The 17,483-nt window shown below is 52.0% G+C and overlaps 2 protein-coding genes across 7 annotated transcripts in view; both read left to right on the top strand.

Annotated features, from left to right (window-relative positions):
* Pip5kl1 (phosphatidylinositol-4-phosphate 5-kinase like 1) overlaps positions 1-1,286 on the top strand; it is an 8,839-nt gene extending 7,553 nt beyond the window's left edge. For all 3 annotated transcript variants that reach the window (XM_055600444.1, XM_055600445.1, XM_055600443.1), the window contains exon 10: positions 710-1,286. In XM_055600444.1, the coding sequence (XP_055456419.1) occupies positions 710-977 (268 nt within the window). In that variant the 3' untranslated portion in view covers positions 978-1,286. The remainder of the gene's footprint in view (positions 1-709) is intronic.
* Positions 1,287-1,886: 600 nt separating this feature from the next.
* St6galnac4 (ST6 N-acetylgalactosaminide alpha-2,6-sialyltransferase 4) lies at positions 1,887-17,215 on the top strand. 4 transcript variants are annotated; one of them, XM_055600703.1, is made up of 7 exons: positions 1,887-2,455; positions 4,256-4,577; positions 4,928-5,028; positions 6,528-6,713; positions 12,041-12,453; positions 13,659-13,766; positions 15,211-17,215. In XM_055600703.1, exons 3-7 carry the CDS (start codon positions 5,017-5,019, stop codon positions 15,398-15,400), a joined length of 909 nt encoding a protein of 302 aa, XP_055456678.1. In that variant the 5' UTR covers positions 1,887-2,455; positions 4,256-4,577; positions 4,928-5,016; the 3' UTR covers positions 15,401-17,215. The 4 variants fall into 4 exon arrangements, with proteins under 4 accessions (XP_055456678.1, XP_055456676.1, XP_055456675.1 ...); XM_055600701.1 differs by having other exon boundaries at positions 3,426-4,577; XM_055600702.1 differs by having other exon boundaries at positions 2,413-2,439; positions 3,426-4,577.
* The last annotated feature ends 268 nt before the right edge of the window (positions 17,216-17,483 follow it).

Genomic DNA, 17,483 nt, shown 5'->3' with positions numbered 1-17,483 from the left:
TTTTTTTTTTTTTTTTTTTTTTTTTTTTTTTTGGTTTTTCAAGACAGGGTTTCCCTGTGTAGCCTTGCCTGTCCTGGACTCTTTTAGCTTTGAACTCACAGATTACAGGAGTGTGCTACTGAGCCCGGAATTTGCTTTATTTTCAATACTGCTTTTTAAAAAAAAATTTGTTAGCTGGGCTCAGTGGTGCACACCTGTAATCCCAGCACTCAGGGAGGCAGAGGCAGGTGGATCTCTGTGAGTTAGAGGCCAGCCTGGTCTACAAAGTGAGTCCAGGACAGCCATGGCTGAACAGAGAAATCCTGTCTCAATAAACAAACAAAACAAACAAACAAACTGTATATATTTGTGTGTGAGTGCACTGCCTAGGGAGGCCAAAAGGTGGTGTTGGGTCACTGGAGCAGGAGTCACAGGCAGTTTTGAGGGGCTCTTGGTGTGTGCTGGGAGCTGAACTCCAGTCCTCCACAAGAGCAACAAAATGGCTGAGCCATATCTTCGGCCTATTAGTACTGACTCTGAAGTTCAGTTTACCCTGGAGCCTGCCATTTCCCATGACACTGGATATATTTCAAGGACTCAGCAGCGCTCTGGGCCAGTGGCTGTGAAAGGGACGTTGAAAGGAGAATTTCAGCTCCTTTATTCCTTAGCCCCCGAGCGTGTGCTCACTGGCCGGGAGGCGACAGCTCTCTCTCCTATTGCCCCCACTCAGGTCCGTACATGGTGCGCTGGATTCGGCAGAGGCAATGGGTCAGAACCGCCGGCTGCTGTCCGATGTGCCCAATGCGCTCCATATCTTGGACGGGCCAGACCTACGCTATTTTCTGGGCTTGGTGGATCTGACCACCGTCTATGGGCTTCGCAAACGGCTGGAGCAGCTGTGGAAGATGGTGCGCTATCGAGGCCAGTCCTTCTCCACTGTCAGCCCGGCTCACTATGCCCGGCGCCTCTATCAGTGGGTGGAGCAGCACTCCGAGTGACTCGCACCTGCCTGAGTTCTTCCCCCCCTGGACAATGGCGCCCTCAACAATTTTCCAGCTCCACCCAGGGAGCTAGCCTGAAGTTCCAGCTATCAGCCACAGGAGGACAGTACCCCCTAACGAATGCTGCAACTACTCAGCTCCAGTCAGTGATAGTACCGTGCCCTGCAGAGAGTCAGGGCACCCCCACTTAGCTCATTTACTATTAAAAATGTTGATATTCTCTTTTTACAGACTGCAAAATGAAGGATCACTGGATGAAGGGCTTGAGTGAGACCACTCAGCAATAAATGCTGGAACCAGTCTGCACCATGCCTTGGGCCTGGGGACTTAGTTTTGGCCACCTAGCTCCTATGGCCTCATGCTCTGGAGAAGTGGAAGGGTGGAGGCTCTGCCCTCTTGTTCCAATGGGGAACAAGCCCAGGAGTTTTAAGGTGCAGGCTTAGGAACAAGACCAGCCCCAGATACTAGGCCTCCCGTTTCCCAGCTCTGGAATGGCTTCACAGTGCCCCTCTGAGAGAGAAGGACGCAAAAATGAGCAGAGGCATGCCCCCTGGAGTTGGTCGAGGGGGTGCCCTTCAAGGGTCACTGCTACTCTTGAGGGACTTCTCAGTCCTCTGTCAAATAGGGAAGCCTCAATGGCCAGCCTACGGGTTCTAGGCTAGCCTATACCATCCCTGGCCCACCTCTTTTCCTTCCCATACTGGGAAACCAGTATGGCCTTGACCTCAGTCTGACCTAGCTGTGCTCAGTGGCCTTTTCTTTCAAGGTGTTCTAGAGCCTGGCTATGTTTCCAGGACACGGAGCTTTCTAGCCCCTTGCCTCCTTGGTCTGAAGTGTGAAATGGAAAGAATGCACACAGACCTCAGGAACACATTAGACTGCCTGAGCAGCTGTCCTGTAACAGGCTATCAGCCAGGATGACACAGCTTTGGGGAGAAGCCTAGGGCCAAAGTCCTGGCGAAAGGAAGCATTACCAAATCATCTCATGCATGATGTCAGGAGGGAAGGGGCCTTACCTTCTAAGCTGAGACCAGAAGGGTCATACATGTCCCGGTTGGGTCCCAGGCCAAGGGCACAGTAAAGGACCTGGAATTCGGGAGAAAGAAAACATTTTAGCAAGAAGTAGCATTGTAGGGGCCATGAAGGGGCCAAGACTGGTCTGCCAGGACCCTGGAAAAGCCTTTCAATAATTGTTCTACTGGCCCATCAAATATGGCCAGAGTTTGAAAAGTGGCTGGTGAGAATGGGAGGGAAAGGGGGAGCAGAAGGGGCTGGCCTTAGTGCGGCATTCCAGGAACTGGCACTTTTCAAGCAGGACACGTGGCCTGTTCCGGGTGGTGTTGGGCGATTACTCTGTGCTGGCACAGCTGCAGGGATTCATTCTTGGTTGGCAGGAAGTTGAGAAATAGTGTTGAGCTTCTGATGCCACCCAGAGGTGTCCAGCCAGGGACGCAGGAAGGTAGGAGGACGACAAGGTAGGAACTGGGATCTGCTGCCACATCTTCTGGGGTCTGGCTCCCACGGGACTGACCTTGAACTCAGAGTCCTGAGGTCACACACATAGGTGACAACTTACCTTCTGGCCAGGAACCTTGGCAGGGGCTTGAGGCTGTGAGGAAAGTGACCTAAGACCTCAGAGGCTCGTGGTTCTCCTGCCTTGTTTTGTTCCTGTCAGGGACCACGTGGTGCTGAAGATTGTCACCATGTGGAGATGAGTCCAATGGGCTCCTGAGCCTGAGAACAAGGAAACTGACTTAGAGTCCTGTGGGGGAAGTGTGGCTAATGCCTGTAATCCCAGCACTTGTGAGACTCACACAGGAGGATCTCGGACTATCCCGGACCGTACTTGACAGAAACCGAGGGAATCTGGAAAGAGGGAACTTCAGCTGAGAAAAATGCCTCCATCGTTGGCATGTAGGCATGCCTTACAGGGCATTTTTCTTTTCCTCTTTCTTTTTTTCGTTAATGATTGACGTGAGATGGTTCAGCCTACTGTGGGCAGTGTCACCGCTGGGCAGGTGACCCTAGGTGGTTATGAGAAGGGTAACTGAGTGTGAGCCTGAGGAATAAGCCAGCAAGCAGCACTCCTCCCTGGCCTCTGCTCCAGGTCCAGCCTGCAGGTTCCTGCCCTGACTTCCCTCAGTTTTGGGCTAGGCTGTGGGAGTTGTAAGTGGAAATAAAACCTTTCCCTCCACCATTGCTTTTGGCTGTGGTGTGGTGTTTGTCCCGGGAACAGAAAGCAAACGGGCAGCTACATAGAAAAAGCATGTCTGAAACGTCACGTTTGGGTGTGCCGTTGGGAAAGGTGGTTGGCAAAGGTCTTCCCTAAGAGTTGAGGTTTGAGCTGAGAGACAAGGAGTCCCACTAGGAATGTGACAAGAGCAGTCTAGGGAGAGAAGGCAGGAAGTGCAGGGTCCTGGGTTAGGAATTGGTTTGATGTGACAGGTCAGAAGGTGGCCACGATGGAGGAATTCCGTTTGCAACCTCAGAGGCTCATAGGCAGCGGGGATTCGACAAAAACCAAGCAGAAGAACCTCTACAGGACTGTGAAATTTTCTGGTACTGCCCTGGGTCACCTCTGCCCTTACTGGGAGAGGGTTTTGGTTTTTTTTCCACTTTACAGAGAAAGAGGCTGCATTTACAGATGAATATTAAATATTAAAACAGCCTGCTGGGTGGTGGTGGACCACACCTTTAGCTTAAGCACTTGGAAGGCAGAGGCAGGCAGATCTCTTGAGTTCAAGGCCAGCCCGGTCTACATAACAGGACAGCCAGGGCCACACAGAGAAACCCTGTCTCGAAAACAAAACAACAGGAAAACAAACCTGAGCCATTAAATCCCAGCTCTCAGTCCTACAGCAGATGCTGCTGGCCTTGGCCTGCCTGAAATATGTGGGACTCTTCCTCAAAAACACAGATTCAAGTCCACATCTTGCTTTGTTTTTTCGAGACAGGGTTTCTCTGTGTAGCCTTGGCTGTCCTGGACTCACTTTGTAGAGCAGGCGGTCTTGAACTCACAGAGATCCACCTGCCTCTGCCTCCCTTGAGTGCTAGGATTACAGGCATGTGCCACCGTGCCCGGCTCACATCTCATGTTTCATTTGAGGTGACAACCCTACCAGCCTGAAACCCAGGGCTGCTTAACTCGAAGCCCTTGCTTCATTTCCTGTCCCTCTGTCACTTCCCCAGTAATTTCAGAAATGGAGAACCACAAGTCTCCATGGCCAGCAGCCACTGCATGGTGGCTCAGGCATTCTGGAGATCTCTTCTTCCAGGCCCTCAGCACACCAAGGAGCAGAGTGAAAAGCCAAAGCAGACAAGCCCCGCCCCCGACGTCGAGACCTCTCTGCCGGGCCGGAGGTCTCTGAGACAGCCACGCAGGGCCCGACCGCGCTGCGCAGACCCCGCCCCCTGTGCTCAAAGCCTCCGCCCCTCCGGCAGGCCCGGCACAGGCTCCCGGCTGTGCTGCTCTGGCTTCTAGGCTGCAGTACTGCCTCCTACCCGGGGCCGGTTCCAGCCCATCTGGCCCGGCCCACTGGACATGGAGCTCCGAGCCGCGCATCCTGAGATCTCGGCGCGCTCCAACCTGCCCGTCCGGTTAGCGCCCAGCTTCGGGAGGGGACGGTGGAAGCTAGCAGGGTGAAAACCCCACAGCCTGCCCGCCCCAGGCCTCTCCATCGCCCCGCGGTAGAGAGATGGGATGGATGGGGAAGAAATTCTGACTCTTGGCTTTCTTTGCCCGCCTCTGAGGGAATGGGTGACCTTGAGCCGAGAGCGCCTCCTCTCTGCCTCTCCTTCCCCATCTGCACCGTGGGGGCTGATTTGGCAAGGTCTCTGAACCCACATCATTTAGGATGGGGAACGTTGTTGCATGCTTGGAGACTTTAAGGCTTTTGGTTCCTGGACCCATTTGCCTTGACCTGGATCTGTATTTTCCCTTGCCTCAGTTTCCCTCATCTCCTGAGACCAGCTTCTAGCCTTTCCCATCCGAAGCTCTGGAGACAGCAGCCTCCCGACTGCTAAGGGCAAGGACAGCATGAAGGCCCCGGTAAGTGACATGGAAGAAATAAAACTGACTGAGATTTGGGGGCAACCTCGGCAGAGCTTCGCAGCCACCTTCCCACGCCAGGAGCTAAAGTCATCCTCCCAGCCCCGTTTGGTGTTGGGGATAGAACTTACAGCCATGTGCTTGCTGAGCACATACCCTCACATATAATCCCACCCACAGCCCTGGTGGTTGCTCCTATGCCTGCACCCTGCTCCTGAGGCTGTGTGACACCAGGCAAGTGGCTTCCCTTTTGGTTTCACTTTGTTGTTACCTGGAAATGGAAATAACGGTACAGTGCCCAGTTGAGAGGTGAGACTAGGTGTGAAGGTTCAGGCCAGCTGTTCTTGTCTTTACTGGGGAGCACCCTGAATGTTGAGGTGAGATTAGTCACCACTGCCTGAGTCAAGGTCTCCGGTCGCTTGTGGGCAGGGGATCAATTGCTGTGCGGGACCAGAGGCCTTAGGAGCTGTGAAGCAGGTCTCCTGGACAGCTGGCCTCACAGCTTATTTTTAGAAACTGATGTGGCTTATGCACAGACAAGGAAGGGTGGGCCCCTGGCAGGCTGTGGGGGGCTGTTCTGCACCTCTGGTTTTCTGGGCATACTGGCCAGCTTCTAGCGTTTTCTTTGGAATGGCCTTGGGCCTAGAAAATTAGAGCTGGGAGAGTCACAGGTATTGAGATGGATAGATGGATGGCCCACACACAGTGGTAGACACATGGGACATGGCTCTTCCAAAGCTTTCTGGGCACTGTCAGTGGGTGTGCAGGAGGCCACCCCTAGGTGAGAGGGCCAGAGGGTTTCTTCTAGAAGTGGGGTGACTGAGGGGAAGCATTCCAACTACTGAAAGCATTTTCTGTTTGCTTGTTTGTTTGTTTTGGTTTTGAAACATGGTCTCAGTCTATAGCTCAGGATAGCTTGAAACTCACTGTGTAATCCAGGTTGGCCTCAAACTTGTAACAGTCCATCCTCAGGCAAGAGTGGAGCCACCACGCCTGGAGAGATTGGTCTAATCTACTTTATTTACTTATATAGGTAATGGGTAATTGTCAGGCAACCTACCTGGGCTCTTGGAACCTGGCTCCTTTTGCAAGCACAGAAATTTCACCGCCTAGCCCTCTTTCCAGTCCTTGAAGGCATTTCATAAATGATATTTTTCTCAAGTCTCCTTCCACCTCTTGGACTGCCCACCCAAGTCCTAGCATCAACTGGGGATGGGGTGATGGAGGTAGGCCCATGGAGGTAGCACTGGCCTGGGCTGAAGGCTCTTGAGACCCCAGACTGCATAGTGTATCTGGGTTCTATGTGAGAATGTGGGTTCTGCCATTGGGTTTAAGACCCCATCCTGGAAGGAGGGATTTGGGGGAGTTATTTCTAGAGTCAAGAGCTGAGAGCTAGGTATCCCTGAAAAAGGCCTCATCAGTGGAGATGAGATTCTGCATGGGGAGGCTGGGTGTTATCCGCAAGTACCCCCCAGGCACACAGCCACTGTCTCCTTCAGGGTCGCCTTCTGCTCCTTATCCTGTGCACCTTGACCTTCTCTGCTGTCTACATCTTCCTGTGCTGCTGGGCCTGCCTGCCCCTCTGCCTGGCAACCTGCCTGGACCGCCACCTTCCTGTGGTCCCCAGACCCACTGTGCCAGGACCCCTGCACTTCAGTGGCTACAGCAGCGTGCCAGACGGGAAGGTGAGTCAGCCAGGCAATGCTGAGGTGGGTTCCCCAGCTCTAGGAAGCAGTGAGCACTGGGCTGGTGGCAAGCCAGCCTAGACACTGAGCTTAGCTTCTCTGCTTACCTGCTGTGTGGCTTCTGCCAGCGGCTTCACCTCTCTAAGAGCTCAAGGTCTAGGAGGAAATGGGGTTTGTGTCACGCTTGTTTGTTTACTTTATTTGGGGTTCTTTAAAGCCTCTCCCTTCGAACCCCGCAACCCTAGGTAGGAGAGAGAAGGTTAGTGGGGAGAGGGGCACAGACCCCTTTACTTTTCCCATCTGTTTAGGGTCAATGGGTTCTTTAGGGCTATACCAATTCTCCATCAACAGAAAAGGCAGTAAGCACTCTCCTCCATCTCTCTCCTCGGAGCTGCTATGCCAGGAAGCATCTCTGATCTCTCCACTTGTGGCCACTTGCCACAAGCCACACTTTCTCTCTCCAGACTCTCCTATTTATATTCCTCAGAGTCCTAGACCACACCCCTCTCCTTGCTGCACTGAAGCCATTACCAGCTGGCAAAGACCACGCCCCGCAGGAGGCGATTATCATCTGTGGACAAACTAAAGCCCAAACTGAAATCCCACACTTGGGATTAAAACAAAAACATATTTACATAACATGACTGAATTTTTAAAGAAACCAACACTTCCATTACAGGTCTGCACTAAGCAAACACTGCCTGGGGACTCCCAAGGACATGCTGGAAATGAAAGGGTAGTTGCTCAGTTGGGATACCTGGTTCGTCTTTTGACTTCTGTGTCTCCACACCATATACTCAACAGACATGGCTTAGCTCCTGCAGTCCGTGGTGTGGCAGCTGAGAATAAAGAGCCAACATAGGTCAAGGTTTTGTGTGGTCCTGGGACTCATAGAATAGGGGCACTGGGGCTCCTGTCTGTGGTGCCTACCTCCCTGCATTTGCTCTACCTGGTGTGCCACAGGGGCAGGGGCATTCACATCCTTGACCCTGATAGCAGTGGGCCCCTTGAGTCACATTTCACATTTAGCAGCTCCCTAAAGCCATCCTGCTGTATGGGTTTTGGCCCTAAAAATCTGGTTCTTAGTTTGGTGCTCTTACTCACTTGGCTCTAAAGGCATGCCCAAGAGTCCTGGCTTGCTGGAGACATGTCGGTCCCCATCCCTTTGAGCCTCAGCCTTCTCATCTTCAAAGGACCATTGAAGCCATTCTTGCCTACGTCAGGCTGCTTTGAGGGTGACCAGCAGGCAGCACATGGCAAACAGTGCACAGCACAGCTGCTGTGTGAGTATTTGTGTGGGCAGTGGCTGGAGCTCAGGTATCGTGTTAGCAAGGACAGGTGCTAGGTTCAATTTCTAGGACCTAAACCAAACCGAAGCAAAGAAACAAAACTCCCGGCCAGGTGGGACAAGTGCCAGGGTGTGCTGGACGAACACTGTCCAGTATGCTGTAGTGTGGTTAGAGCTCTTCTAGATACTTAGGCCCTCATAGGACACCCCCCCACCTTTTGGATGTGTGGATGTGTGGAGATCAGCCTTGGGTTTTTTTCTCAGATGTTGACCATGTGTGTCTGTGTGTGTGTGTGTGTGTGTGTGTGTGTGTATGTGTGTGTACACAATTTTTTTTTTTTGAGACAGGATCTCTTGTTTGGAATTAAGTTAGCTAGACTGGTCAGTGAGCCTTGGGATTACAAGCGAATGCCCTAGTGCCCTGCTCACTCACCTGCCCTTCCTCTGCCTGCCACCTTTCCTTCCTTCCTTCCTTCCACAGGGTCTGGAGATTGGACTAAGGTCCCTATTTCACCACTGAGCCCTCTCTCCAGCCTCCATTTGTTTTTCTTAAGTGGGAAATCCAGATTTTGAATGTCAACAGCTATACCTTTTCCACTCTTTTTTAAAAAGTATTTGTTTTTATTTTATGTACATTGGTGTTTTGACTGCATCTATGTGTGTGAAGGGGTCAGATCCCCTGGAACAGGAGTTAGAGACAGCTGTGAGCTGCCATGTGGTTGCTGGGAATTGAACCCGGGTCCTCTGGAAGAGCAGCCAGTGCTCTTCACCGCTGAGCTTCCTCCAGACCTCCCTTTTACACTCTTGTACTGAGTGAAAACAACTTAGGATCTTGTGAGGCCAGTTTGACATTCTTGATAGGTGTCTTAGTTAGAGTTTTATTGCTGTGAAGAGACACCATGACCATGGCAACTCTTATAAAGGAAAACATTTCATTGGAGCTGGCTTACAGTTTCAGAGTTTAGTTTAGTCCATTATACATTATGGCGGGAAGCATGGCAGTGTGCAGACAGACGTGGTGCTGGAGAAAGACCTGAGAGTTCCCCATCTTGATCTGCAGGCAGTAAGGAGAGACTGTGTGCCTCACTGGGCGTAGCTTGAGCATAGGAGACCTCAAAGCCAACTCCCACAGTGACACACCTCCTCCAACAAGGCCACACCTCCTAATAGTGCCAGTGCCTATAGCCAAGTATTCGAATCCAGGAATTCAGAAGAGCATGGGGGCCATCACTACTGAAAACAGATCAATGGGGCTGATAGTGACTAGAATGAGCACAGACTGCCACTGCCTGGACAGGCTCAGACTGAGGGCACAACAAGGAATCCTTTTGAATTTTGTTTTCTGCTTTTTCAGGAGAGGGTCTGGAATCTGCTGTGTGGCAGATGAACTGATCTGAGCCTCCCAAGTGCTGGGATTACAGCTTGGCCCACGCCCCACCATGCATGGTTTAGAAAGTCTTTTTTTTTTTTTTTTTTTAACACTGTGGTACAGAAAATGGACTTATGAGTTCTTAAATCAACATCTTATTAAAAAAAAAAAAAAAAAAAGGACCTGAGTGGGATTGCACAATGTCCTTTATTGACTACAGGTAATGTCCCTGTATCTTTCACGTGTCTCTATGGGCCTGAGGGCCCAGCCTTTTCCTGGGAGCCCTGACACTCTTCTGGGTGTGTGCGGTCAGGCTGCTAGGTGTCTGCCACTTGGCTGGTAACAACTGGAGACCGTGTGGGGGCAGGGAATGAGTTTTCCTGGGCCTGTGGTCTGGGTGGCTGCTCACCCTGGGCACCTGGAGCCCAGGGCATTCTCTGTATAACCAGACTCATCTCAAAAGAAGTGGGGTGGGACCAGGGAGATGGCTCAGTCATAAAGTGTGTGTCATGCAGGTGTGAGCACAAGAGCGTGGACCCCAGAGCCGACAAAAAGCTAGATCAGCATGGTAACTTGTTGTGATCCCTTCTTTGGGGAGATGGGATCCCCAGGGTAAGATAGTGAGCCAGACTAGCCAAAGGAGGGTTCTTGGTGTATAGTGAGAGACCCTGTCTCAATATACACGGCGGATAAGGAAGACACTATATTTTAACCTTGGGCCTCCGCGGGGATGTGTGTCCACACGTGCCAACACAACAGATTAACAGATCATAACAGAAGTCGCCAATTGGGAGAAACCAGTTCATGGAATGTTGCTTTTATTGTTATAGACAGGGTCTTGCTATATAGTTCTGTCTGGCGCCTGGAACTTGCTGTGTAGACCAGGCTGACTTTGAACTCACAGACACGCACCTGTCCCTGCCTCCTGAGTGCTGGGACTAAAGGTGTGTACCGTCATGCCCTGCAGAAATAGGAGAGCATGGAGAGCCCTCACCAGGATGACACAGAACTTTGCTGCCCCTCCCAAAGGTTCTTTCATGTCCTTTTGCAGCCCTCTCTGGCTTTTAGAAGTGCTTCGGAGGGAGGGGGGTTGGAGCATGGAGAGAGAGTGTTTTCATTCTGCCGTGTTCTAGCCTACTGACTTTGGCAGCTTGTCCCCAACCCCCTCTCAGCTCTTCCCGCCCACCCTGGCTCCTTATTTCTCTGTGCTTTTCCTATTGCAGTTCTCCCAAGAGGGTCAGCAGGTGTTTTCACACCCACTTCACAGAGGAGGGGTGGACATGCCTTGCCCTAGGTCATAGTACTAGGAAGGGAAGGAGCCAGGATTCAGGCTGAGAACTGTCATGGGCTGGGCTCGGGAAAACCCCTCTTATTGAAGACTCTTCTGTTATAAGCTCAGTACAGTGTGGGTTGGGCTTGGGCAGGGCAGCGAGGGGCTTACATGGTTCCAAATCGCTGAGGTTCATGTTTACTTAACAAGTATATGACATCCAGTAGGTGCCAGACACCTCTCTTTATAAGTACTTTATAAATATTTGATCCTGTAACTGTAACAAGGTCCCAGTAACGTAGCGACGTTTTAGGGCCCTAGGTGCAGCAGCAGCGCTGGATATGGCTGATAAGGAAGCTTGGGAAAGTCGTTTTCATGTGTCTAGCTTGCCAAGTTGGCAAACACGGTGGTTGCCACCTATGGTCCCAGCATCTGTGAAGTTGAAGCAGAAGAAATGGCACAAGGCATGGCTGAGCAACACAGTGAGACGTCATGTCACAAGTGAAAAGTGGGGCCGGCCAGGTGGGAGGGCTTACTACGGAGCCTGCCGACCTGAGCTCTACCCGTGGAACCCACGTGGTGGAAGGAGAGAACTGGCTCATGCCAGTTGACCTTGAAGTTCACATGAGTACTGTGGTGTGTACCCACCCCCCCAAAAACAAAAATAGAAGCAACCTAGGGCCTTCGGAGTCGGTTCAGTTGGTAACACTGATGGATGGGCAAGCATGCGGGCCTGAGTCCGGCCTTTCTTGAGCATTGGTGTAAGAGCACAGGAAGATCCCTGGGGCAGCCTCTCCAGCCAGTTTAGCAGAATTAGCAAAGTCCTGGTTCAATGAAAGACTCTTGTCTCAAAAAAAAAAAAAAAAAAAAAAAAAAAAAAAGATTGGGGGCTGGCGAGATGGCTCAGTGGTTAGAGCACCGGCTGCTCTTCTGGAGGACCTGGGTTCAATTTCTGGCACTGATTGAGGAAGACACCAAGCGTGAATGAACCTCTGGTACACAACCCCCCACAGATGTATGCAAACACATCCACCCCTGTGCACACACATAGGCACATGCCCCAAATTTTATTTTATTTTGTGTTTGTTTGCTTGCTTTCCAAGACAGAGTTTCTCTGTGTAGCCCTGGTTTGCCTGAACTTGATTTGTAGTTCAGGCTGGCCTCGAACTCACAGAGATCCACCTGCCTCTGCCTCCCTGAGCCCTGAGATTATATACACAAAATTTAAAAGCTAAAACAAGCAAGCAAACAAACAAACAAACAAACAAAAAAACCCACAGTAAATCTTAGTCCTTGGAACGGATCCAATATCAGGCGGCTTAGTGAGCATGATAGGGGCGGGGCAGAGGGGTGGCTGCCGGGAGTTGAGGGTTCCTGACCTCTCTCTATTCCCTCTGCAGCCGCTTATCCGAGAGCCGTGCCACAGCTGCGCAGTGGTGTCCAGCTCGGGCCAGATGCTGGGTTCGGGCCTGGGCGCCCAGATCGATGGCGCCGAGTGCGTGCTCCGCATGAACCAGGCCCCCACCGTGGGCTTCGAGAAGGACGTGGGCCAGCGCAGCACTCTGCGCGTCATCTCGCACACGAGTGTGCCGTTACTTCTGCGCAACTACTCGCACTATTTCCAGCATGCTCGGGACACGCTGTATGTGGTGTGGGGCCAGGGCAGGCACATGGACCGGACGCTGGGTGGCCGCACCTACCGCACCTTGCTGCAGCTCACCAGGATGTACCCAGGCCTGCAGGTGTACACGTTCACGGAGCGCATGATGGCCTACTGCGACCAGATCTTCCAGGATGAGACGGGCAAGAACCGGTGAGCTGGGCACCGCTGGCATCCGGGGCCTGCCTTCTCCATCTTTCTGCTAGGAGATGCTCTAAGGGCCGGGGTGGCCTCTGAGGTCCATCCCAGATAACGGAAGTAATAGCTCCTTCAGGCTGCGGGTGTGTCTCTGCTGGCAGAGCTCTTGCCTGGCATGCAGGAGGCACTGAATAAATTGACCACGTGCACCTCTGGGATCCCAGTGCTCAGGAGCTAGAGGCACGATGGTCAAGAGTTCAAGGCCATCATCAGCTACATAGGGAGTTAGTTGAGTTAGCCTGGGCTACATGAGACTGTCTCAAAAATAGGCAAAAAAAAAAAAAAAAAAAAAGAAAGAAAGAAAGAAAGAAAGAAAGCAAAACAACAACAAAACTCCACTCTCTTTGGGTCTCTGGCTCAGAGCTGAGCAGTCTGCATCAGACAGCTCTTTAACCCCTCATTCTGAAGGGCCCCCAGGACTCCCCAGGATACCTCACCCCTGTGCCCCATCCCCCATCCTCAGATGTTCACACGAGTCCCCGGCAGCAGTCCCGTTACACATGCTCAGTTCCTTCTCCCTGGAACATTCTTCCAAATTTTCCCCTGACTGACTTTTTCTGGCCGCTCTGGTCTGGATGAACTATTACTTCCTCAGGGAAGCCTCCCCTGACCGCCTCCTCTGGAGGAGTGGCCCGCCCTGATGGTCGCCGTTCCCGGTCTTTCTAGCTGCCAACACTATCTGACATCACGTTGTCCGTGTGTTAGCACCAGGTGGGGCAGGCCCTGGCAGGGTTCAGTCTGAGTGGGTGAGCTGGCTCGCACCCTCAGTGGAGGCAGAGGGGCAGACCCTCTGCTTGAAGAGTACTCAGAGCTGCCCCCTCAAGAGAGCTGAGCCTGGGGCTGCCACAGCACCTTGACCCAAGTGGGATGGGGTCGGGGTATGGGCAAGGCTGACTGGTTTCCGTCTTCAAAGCCACCTTTAAGTCTCCCAATTTCACAGCTGGGTCACTCAGGCTGAGAGGTGCTGGAGTGAGCAGGGTTCCCTACATCGGAGTTGCTCAAAACAGGCTTCCTCGTTTGTACATGGGGTTTCCCCAGGCCTGGTTCTCTAGGGCCCTAATCTCATCATCAGCTTGGGTAGCAAGACTAAACAAACCTGGGTTCATGTCCAGCTCTGCTGCTGACCTCAGGCTGGCGCTCTGCCTCTTCCCCATCCTCAGGAGGCAGTCGGGTTCCTTCCTCAGCACTGGTTGGTTCACCATGATCCTGGCCCTGGAGCTGTGCGAGGAGATCGTGGTCTACGGGATGGTCAGCGACAGCTATTGCAGGTCAGACTGGCGCCCAGGCTGGGCATTGGGGGCAGGGGAGGAGGAGAACGAGCGAGGCCCGGAGCCACAAATGCAGGCCTTTGGGGAAGAGAGCAACCTCTAGCTGGGCATAGTAATCCCACTTTTGAGGTGGAGGTAGGAGAGTCAACCTAGGTCCCATATCAAGTTCAAGTATGCCCTTTTTTATTTTTTTTACAGAGCTCTAGCTGTCCTGGACTCACTTTGTAGAACAGGTGGTTTTATTTTTGTTTGTTTGTTTTTGCCTCTCAAAAAACTCAAACCAAAACAAAGATTTGTACATCTTTCCGAAGGCTGCTGAGCCATCAGAGAAAGTGTGTCTAACCTTTGACATTGCTACATGACATTGTCATCTGCAGAGTTCACACTTAAGAACCATGCCATCAACTGGGTGTGGTGGCACACACCTGTAATCCCAGCACTCTGGGAGGCAGAGGCAGGCAGATCTCTGTGAGTTCAAGTCCAGCCTGGTCCACAAAATAGGATAGCCAGGGCTACAGGGCTACACAGAGAAACTCTGTCTTGGAAAAAAAAAAAAAAAAGAACCATGCCACCAAATTACCAAAAAGGGGCCTGGTGGGATGGCTCAGTGGGGGAAGACACCTGCTGCAAAGTCTTATTGAATTGAATATCAGGTTGATGTTCAATTCCCAGGACCCACATGGTAGAAAGAGAAAACTGACCCTCAAGTTGACCTCCACATGTGTAGTATGGCAGGCTCTTACCCACCCCTCCACACACAAATTAAAAAAAAAATGCAAAAAAAAAAAAGTTACCAAAAAGATTTGGCAGAGTGGGCCTTGGGTTGGACCCACCTGAAGGAATAATCTTTAAAAGTGTGCTCATCCCCTGCCTCTCCGGAGCCTATAATAAAAACACTACAAATAGATTTAGTTGTGGCCTTACTTAAATACTGAGTTCACATATGGATATGGAATTGTATTATAACAATATTACATCATTATATTTCAATATTGTTATAACTAAGGAGTTCGGAAGAGATTCAAGGTTTTCACCCCTTTCCCTTCAGAACCTGTGTCTTGGGCATATGAGAGAAATGGTAAGAGCAGGGGCCCTGCCATGACCTGCAAAGGGGCAGGTGCCCATGCAGAACTGAGAGCTCTGGGCACGGGAGTTAGGCCCCGCCCCTACAGGGAGTGGCAGCTCTCCTAGGTGACTTTATCCTTTGACATGCATTGCCTGGAGCTCAACGCACCACTCCATTTCCAGAGGGGCTGTTGATCCAGGGTCACCCAGCTTGCAAGAAGCAGGTTGTGAGTCCTGGCCTGTGGGTTCCACACCTGCTGGCCTTCTGTCATCTGTCCAGATGTGGCTGTCCCTTGCCCGAGCAGCTGAGGCCCTAGCTAGAGGTAGATGACTCTAAGGCCTTGTGTCTTTCCTCCCTGACCCTGTTCCCTCCCAACAGTGAGAAGAACCCCCGCTCCGTGCCTTACCACTACTTCGAGAAGGGCCGGCTGGATGAGTGTCAGATGTATGTTTTGCATGAACGGGCACCACGGAGTGCCCATCGTTTCATCACTGAGAAGGCTGTGTTCTCACGCTGGGCCAAGAAGAGGCCCATCGTGTTCGCCCATCCGTCCTGGAGGGCCAAATAGTTCCTGTTGCCAGTGGCTGCCAGGCCTCCGCCGGGCCTGCAACCCATTCCAGCCCACCACACTCCATCATGAACACTGGCTGTTTGCCTCTCAGCTTCTGCCTGATGCCAGGTGGAACCTGGGGGTTTGCCCAACACTGGGTACACTTGGAGAAATCTCGGGCCTTGTGACTTGAAGGGGAGTCAAGAGGGCGAATCAACGTCTTCATCTTGGGGTTCATCTCACCTCCGGGTTCAAGTGGCCTTTGCCCTGGGCCCAAGGGCCCCCCTCACCAGCATCGTGACTTCGTGCCAGTCTTGATCTCTCTTCTACCTGTCCCCAGCCACATGGTGCCATGTTCTCAGGCTGGTGGCCCTGGTCAGTGCAGCCTGGAACCTGGGATTTGATGGGTGCAAGGGCCTTTGAGCATCAGCTTCCCAGGACTGTCTCAGGAGGGTACCGGTAAATGGGTATTTTTTTGAACACTGTGTCTAGCTTGGTAACAGATGTGTGATGGGGGTTAGGACCATCCTAACCTGTTCACTGTTCACTGGAGGGCAGACCAAGCCTTCCAGCCTTTATCTAGGCCCATAGCTGTCTGCTCTTCCAGCACTGTAGCTGGGCACCAGCCCCAAAGCCTCCTACCCAATCATCCTCCAAGCCAGGCCTTCTTAGGGTCTGACCACAGGACTCTGCTGGCCCAGGAGCCACCCAGTTCTCACTGGGCAGGCACTGAGCAGGGCCTGTAAGGACTCAGGATGAGAAAGAAATTCCACCCAACGCTGTTTTCCTGTCCCATGAGTCAGATTCCAGAATCTTTGCCAGTCAAACTGCCTGTTAACTGTGGAGCTTGGTTCCTTTGCAAAATAGGCAGAATGCAGCTGAGGGTGGGGGCTGCCTGGGAGGGAGTATTTCTCAGGGCTGGCCCTTTCCCTGAACCATGCTTTTCAGTACTGAAACACAGCCACCATCCTGCAGTTAATGAGGGTGTGAGCCACGCTGAGGAGGGAGCTGGCGCTCATTACAGGTGGGGTAGCCCAGGCTAGCTTTTCTGAGGTGGCTGAGCTGGGATGCTGTCAGTCCTGAGGGCTCACTACCCCTTTCCCGCCTCCTTCCCTCTTTGGAAGACTGAAGAATGAAGCCCTGGGTTTTAGCTCTTGGCTCCAGAGCTCTGACCCTCTGGGTATGACCTCTGCGGTTCCCCCAGAGCCCTGGGCTAAGCTTAATCTCTCCTGCAAGAACTTGAAATTCTTTTAGGTTTTGGTTTTTAAAGGAACCTCTCACTTTGCTTTTGTACCGAACCCCACAAATGACAGAATCTGTCATGCTGAGGACTCTGGCGGCCTAGCCCACTCACCCTCCTACCCATTTTCTCAGGAGTGACTGGAGACCTGACACCTGGCCCACAGCACTTTCCTTGTCCTCTGCCTATCCAGTGCCAGATGGTCCGGAAGCCTTCTAAGTAGGAGGGAGGAAGGGGTTAGAGTTCTGAGCTTGGGATGCAGGCTGGAAGCCAAACCACTTCCGCAGGCCTGGTGGTGCTGAGGGGCTGTGAATAAGACAGGGCAGAGGTAAGTAGTGGGTGAGATGGAGGGTCCTAGAGGCAGGCCCAAGTCCCGCTCTCTGTCCTATGGCTCTGTTCGATTAGAACCTTTCTGGGTTTCAGTTTCCCTGTGTATAAAGGCAATAAAGTAGTTCCTACCTCACAAGATTGTATGAGTTCAGAGATGCTGGCCTGTCCCTGGGCACGTGGTGTGTGGAAGCCGCCATTTAAATAGGTTGGCCCTCCCGCTGGGTGGTCCAGCCCCATCCTGGTATAGGTGGTGTCAATGTCAAAAATAGAGTTCTCATCCTAATGGGAATAGTTTATTCTGGAGCCACTCTGAGTGATGTGGCCCAGGAACACGGATTTAGGTTACTCCAAATTCCATGTCCCGACATAGAGACATTTTCATGAAGTTTTATGGTTTTACAGAACAAAGAAAGCCATAAATCCAGGCAACTTTAAAATACATTGATGGGCACATCAGAATGGGAAGTACAGCAAGATGATGGAAGTTTTCCTATAGGCCCAAGATGCTATCTGATGGAGTTCTTAGCTTTG

This window comes from Psammomys obesus, unplaced genomic scaffold (genome assembly GCF_907164565.1).
Source record: "Psammomys obesus unplaced genomic scaffold, mPsaObe1.curated_primary_1811, whole genome shotgun sequence".
Taxonomy (NCBI): domain Eukaryota; kingdom Metazoa; phylum Chordata; class Mammalia; order Rodentia; family Muridae; genus Psammomys; species Psammomys obesus.
The sequence above is the reverse complement of the archived record's forward strand: the minus strand, read 5'-3'. Positions and strand labels throughout refer to the sequence as shown.

Bases quoted from the DNA above. Each gene is read 5' to 3' on its own strand.
- St6galnac4 (XM_055600703.1), top strand. The intron at 6,714-12,040 runs GTGAGTCAGCCA...TTCCCTCTGCAG, and splicing joins GCAGCGTGCCAGACGGGAAG to CCGCTTATCCGAGAGCCGTG. The intron at 13,767-15,210 runs GTCAGACTGGCG...CCCTCCCAACAG, and splicing joins GTCAGCGACAGCTATTGCAG to TGAGAAGAACCCCCGCTCCG.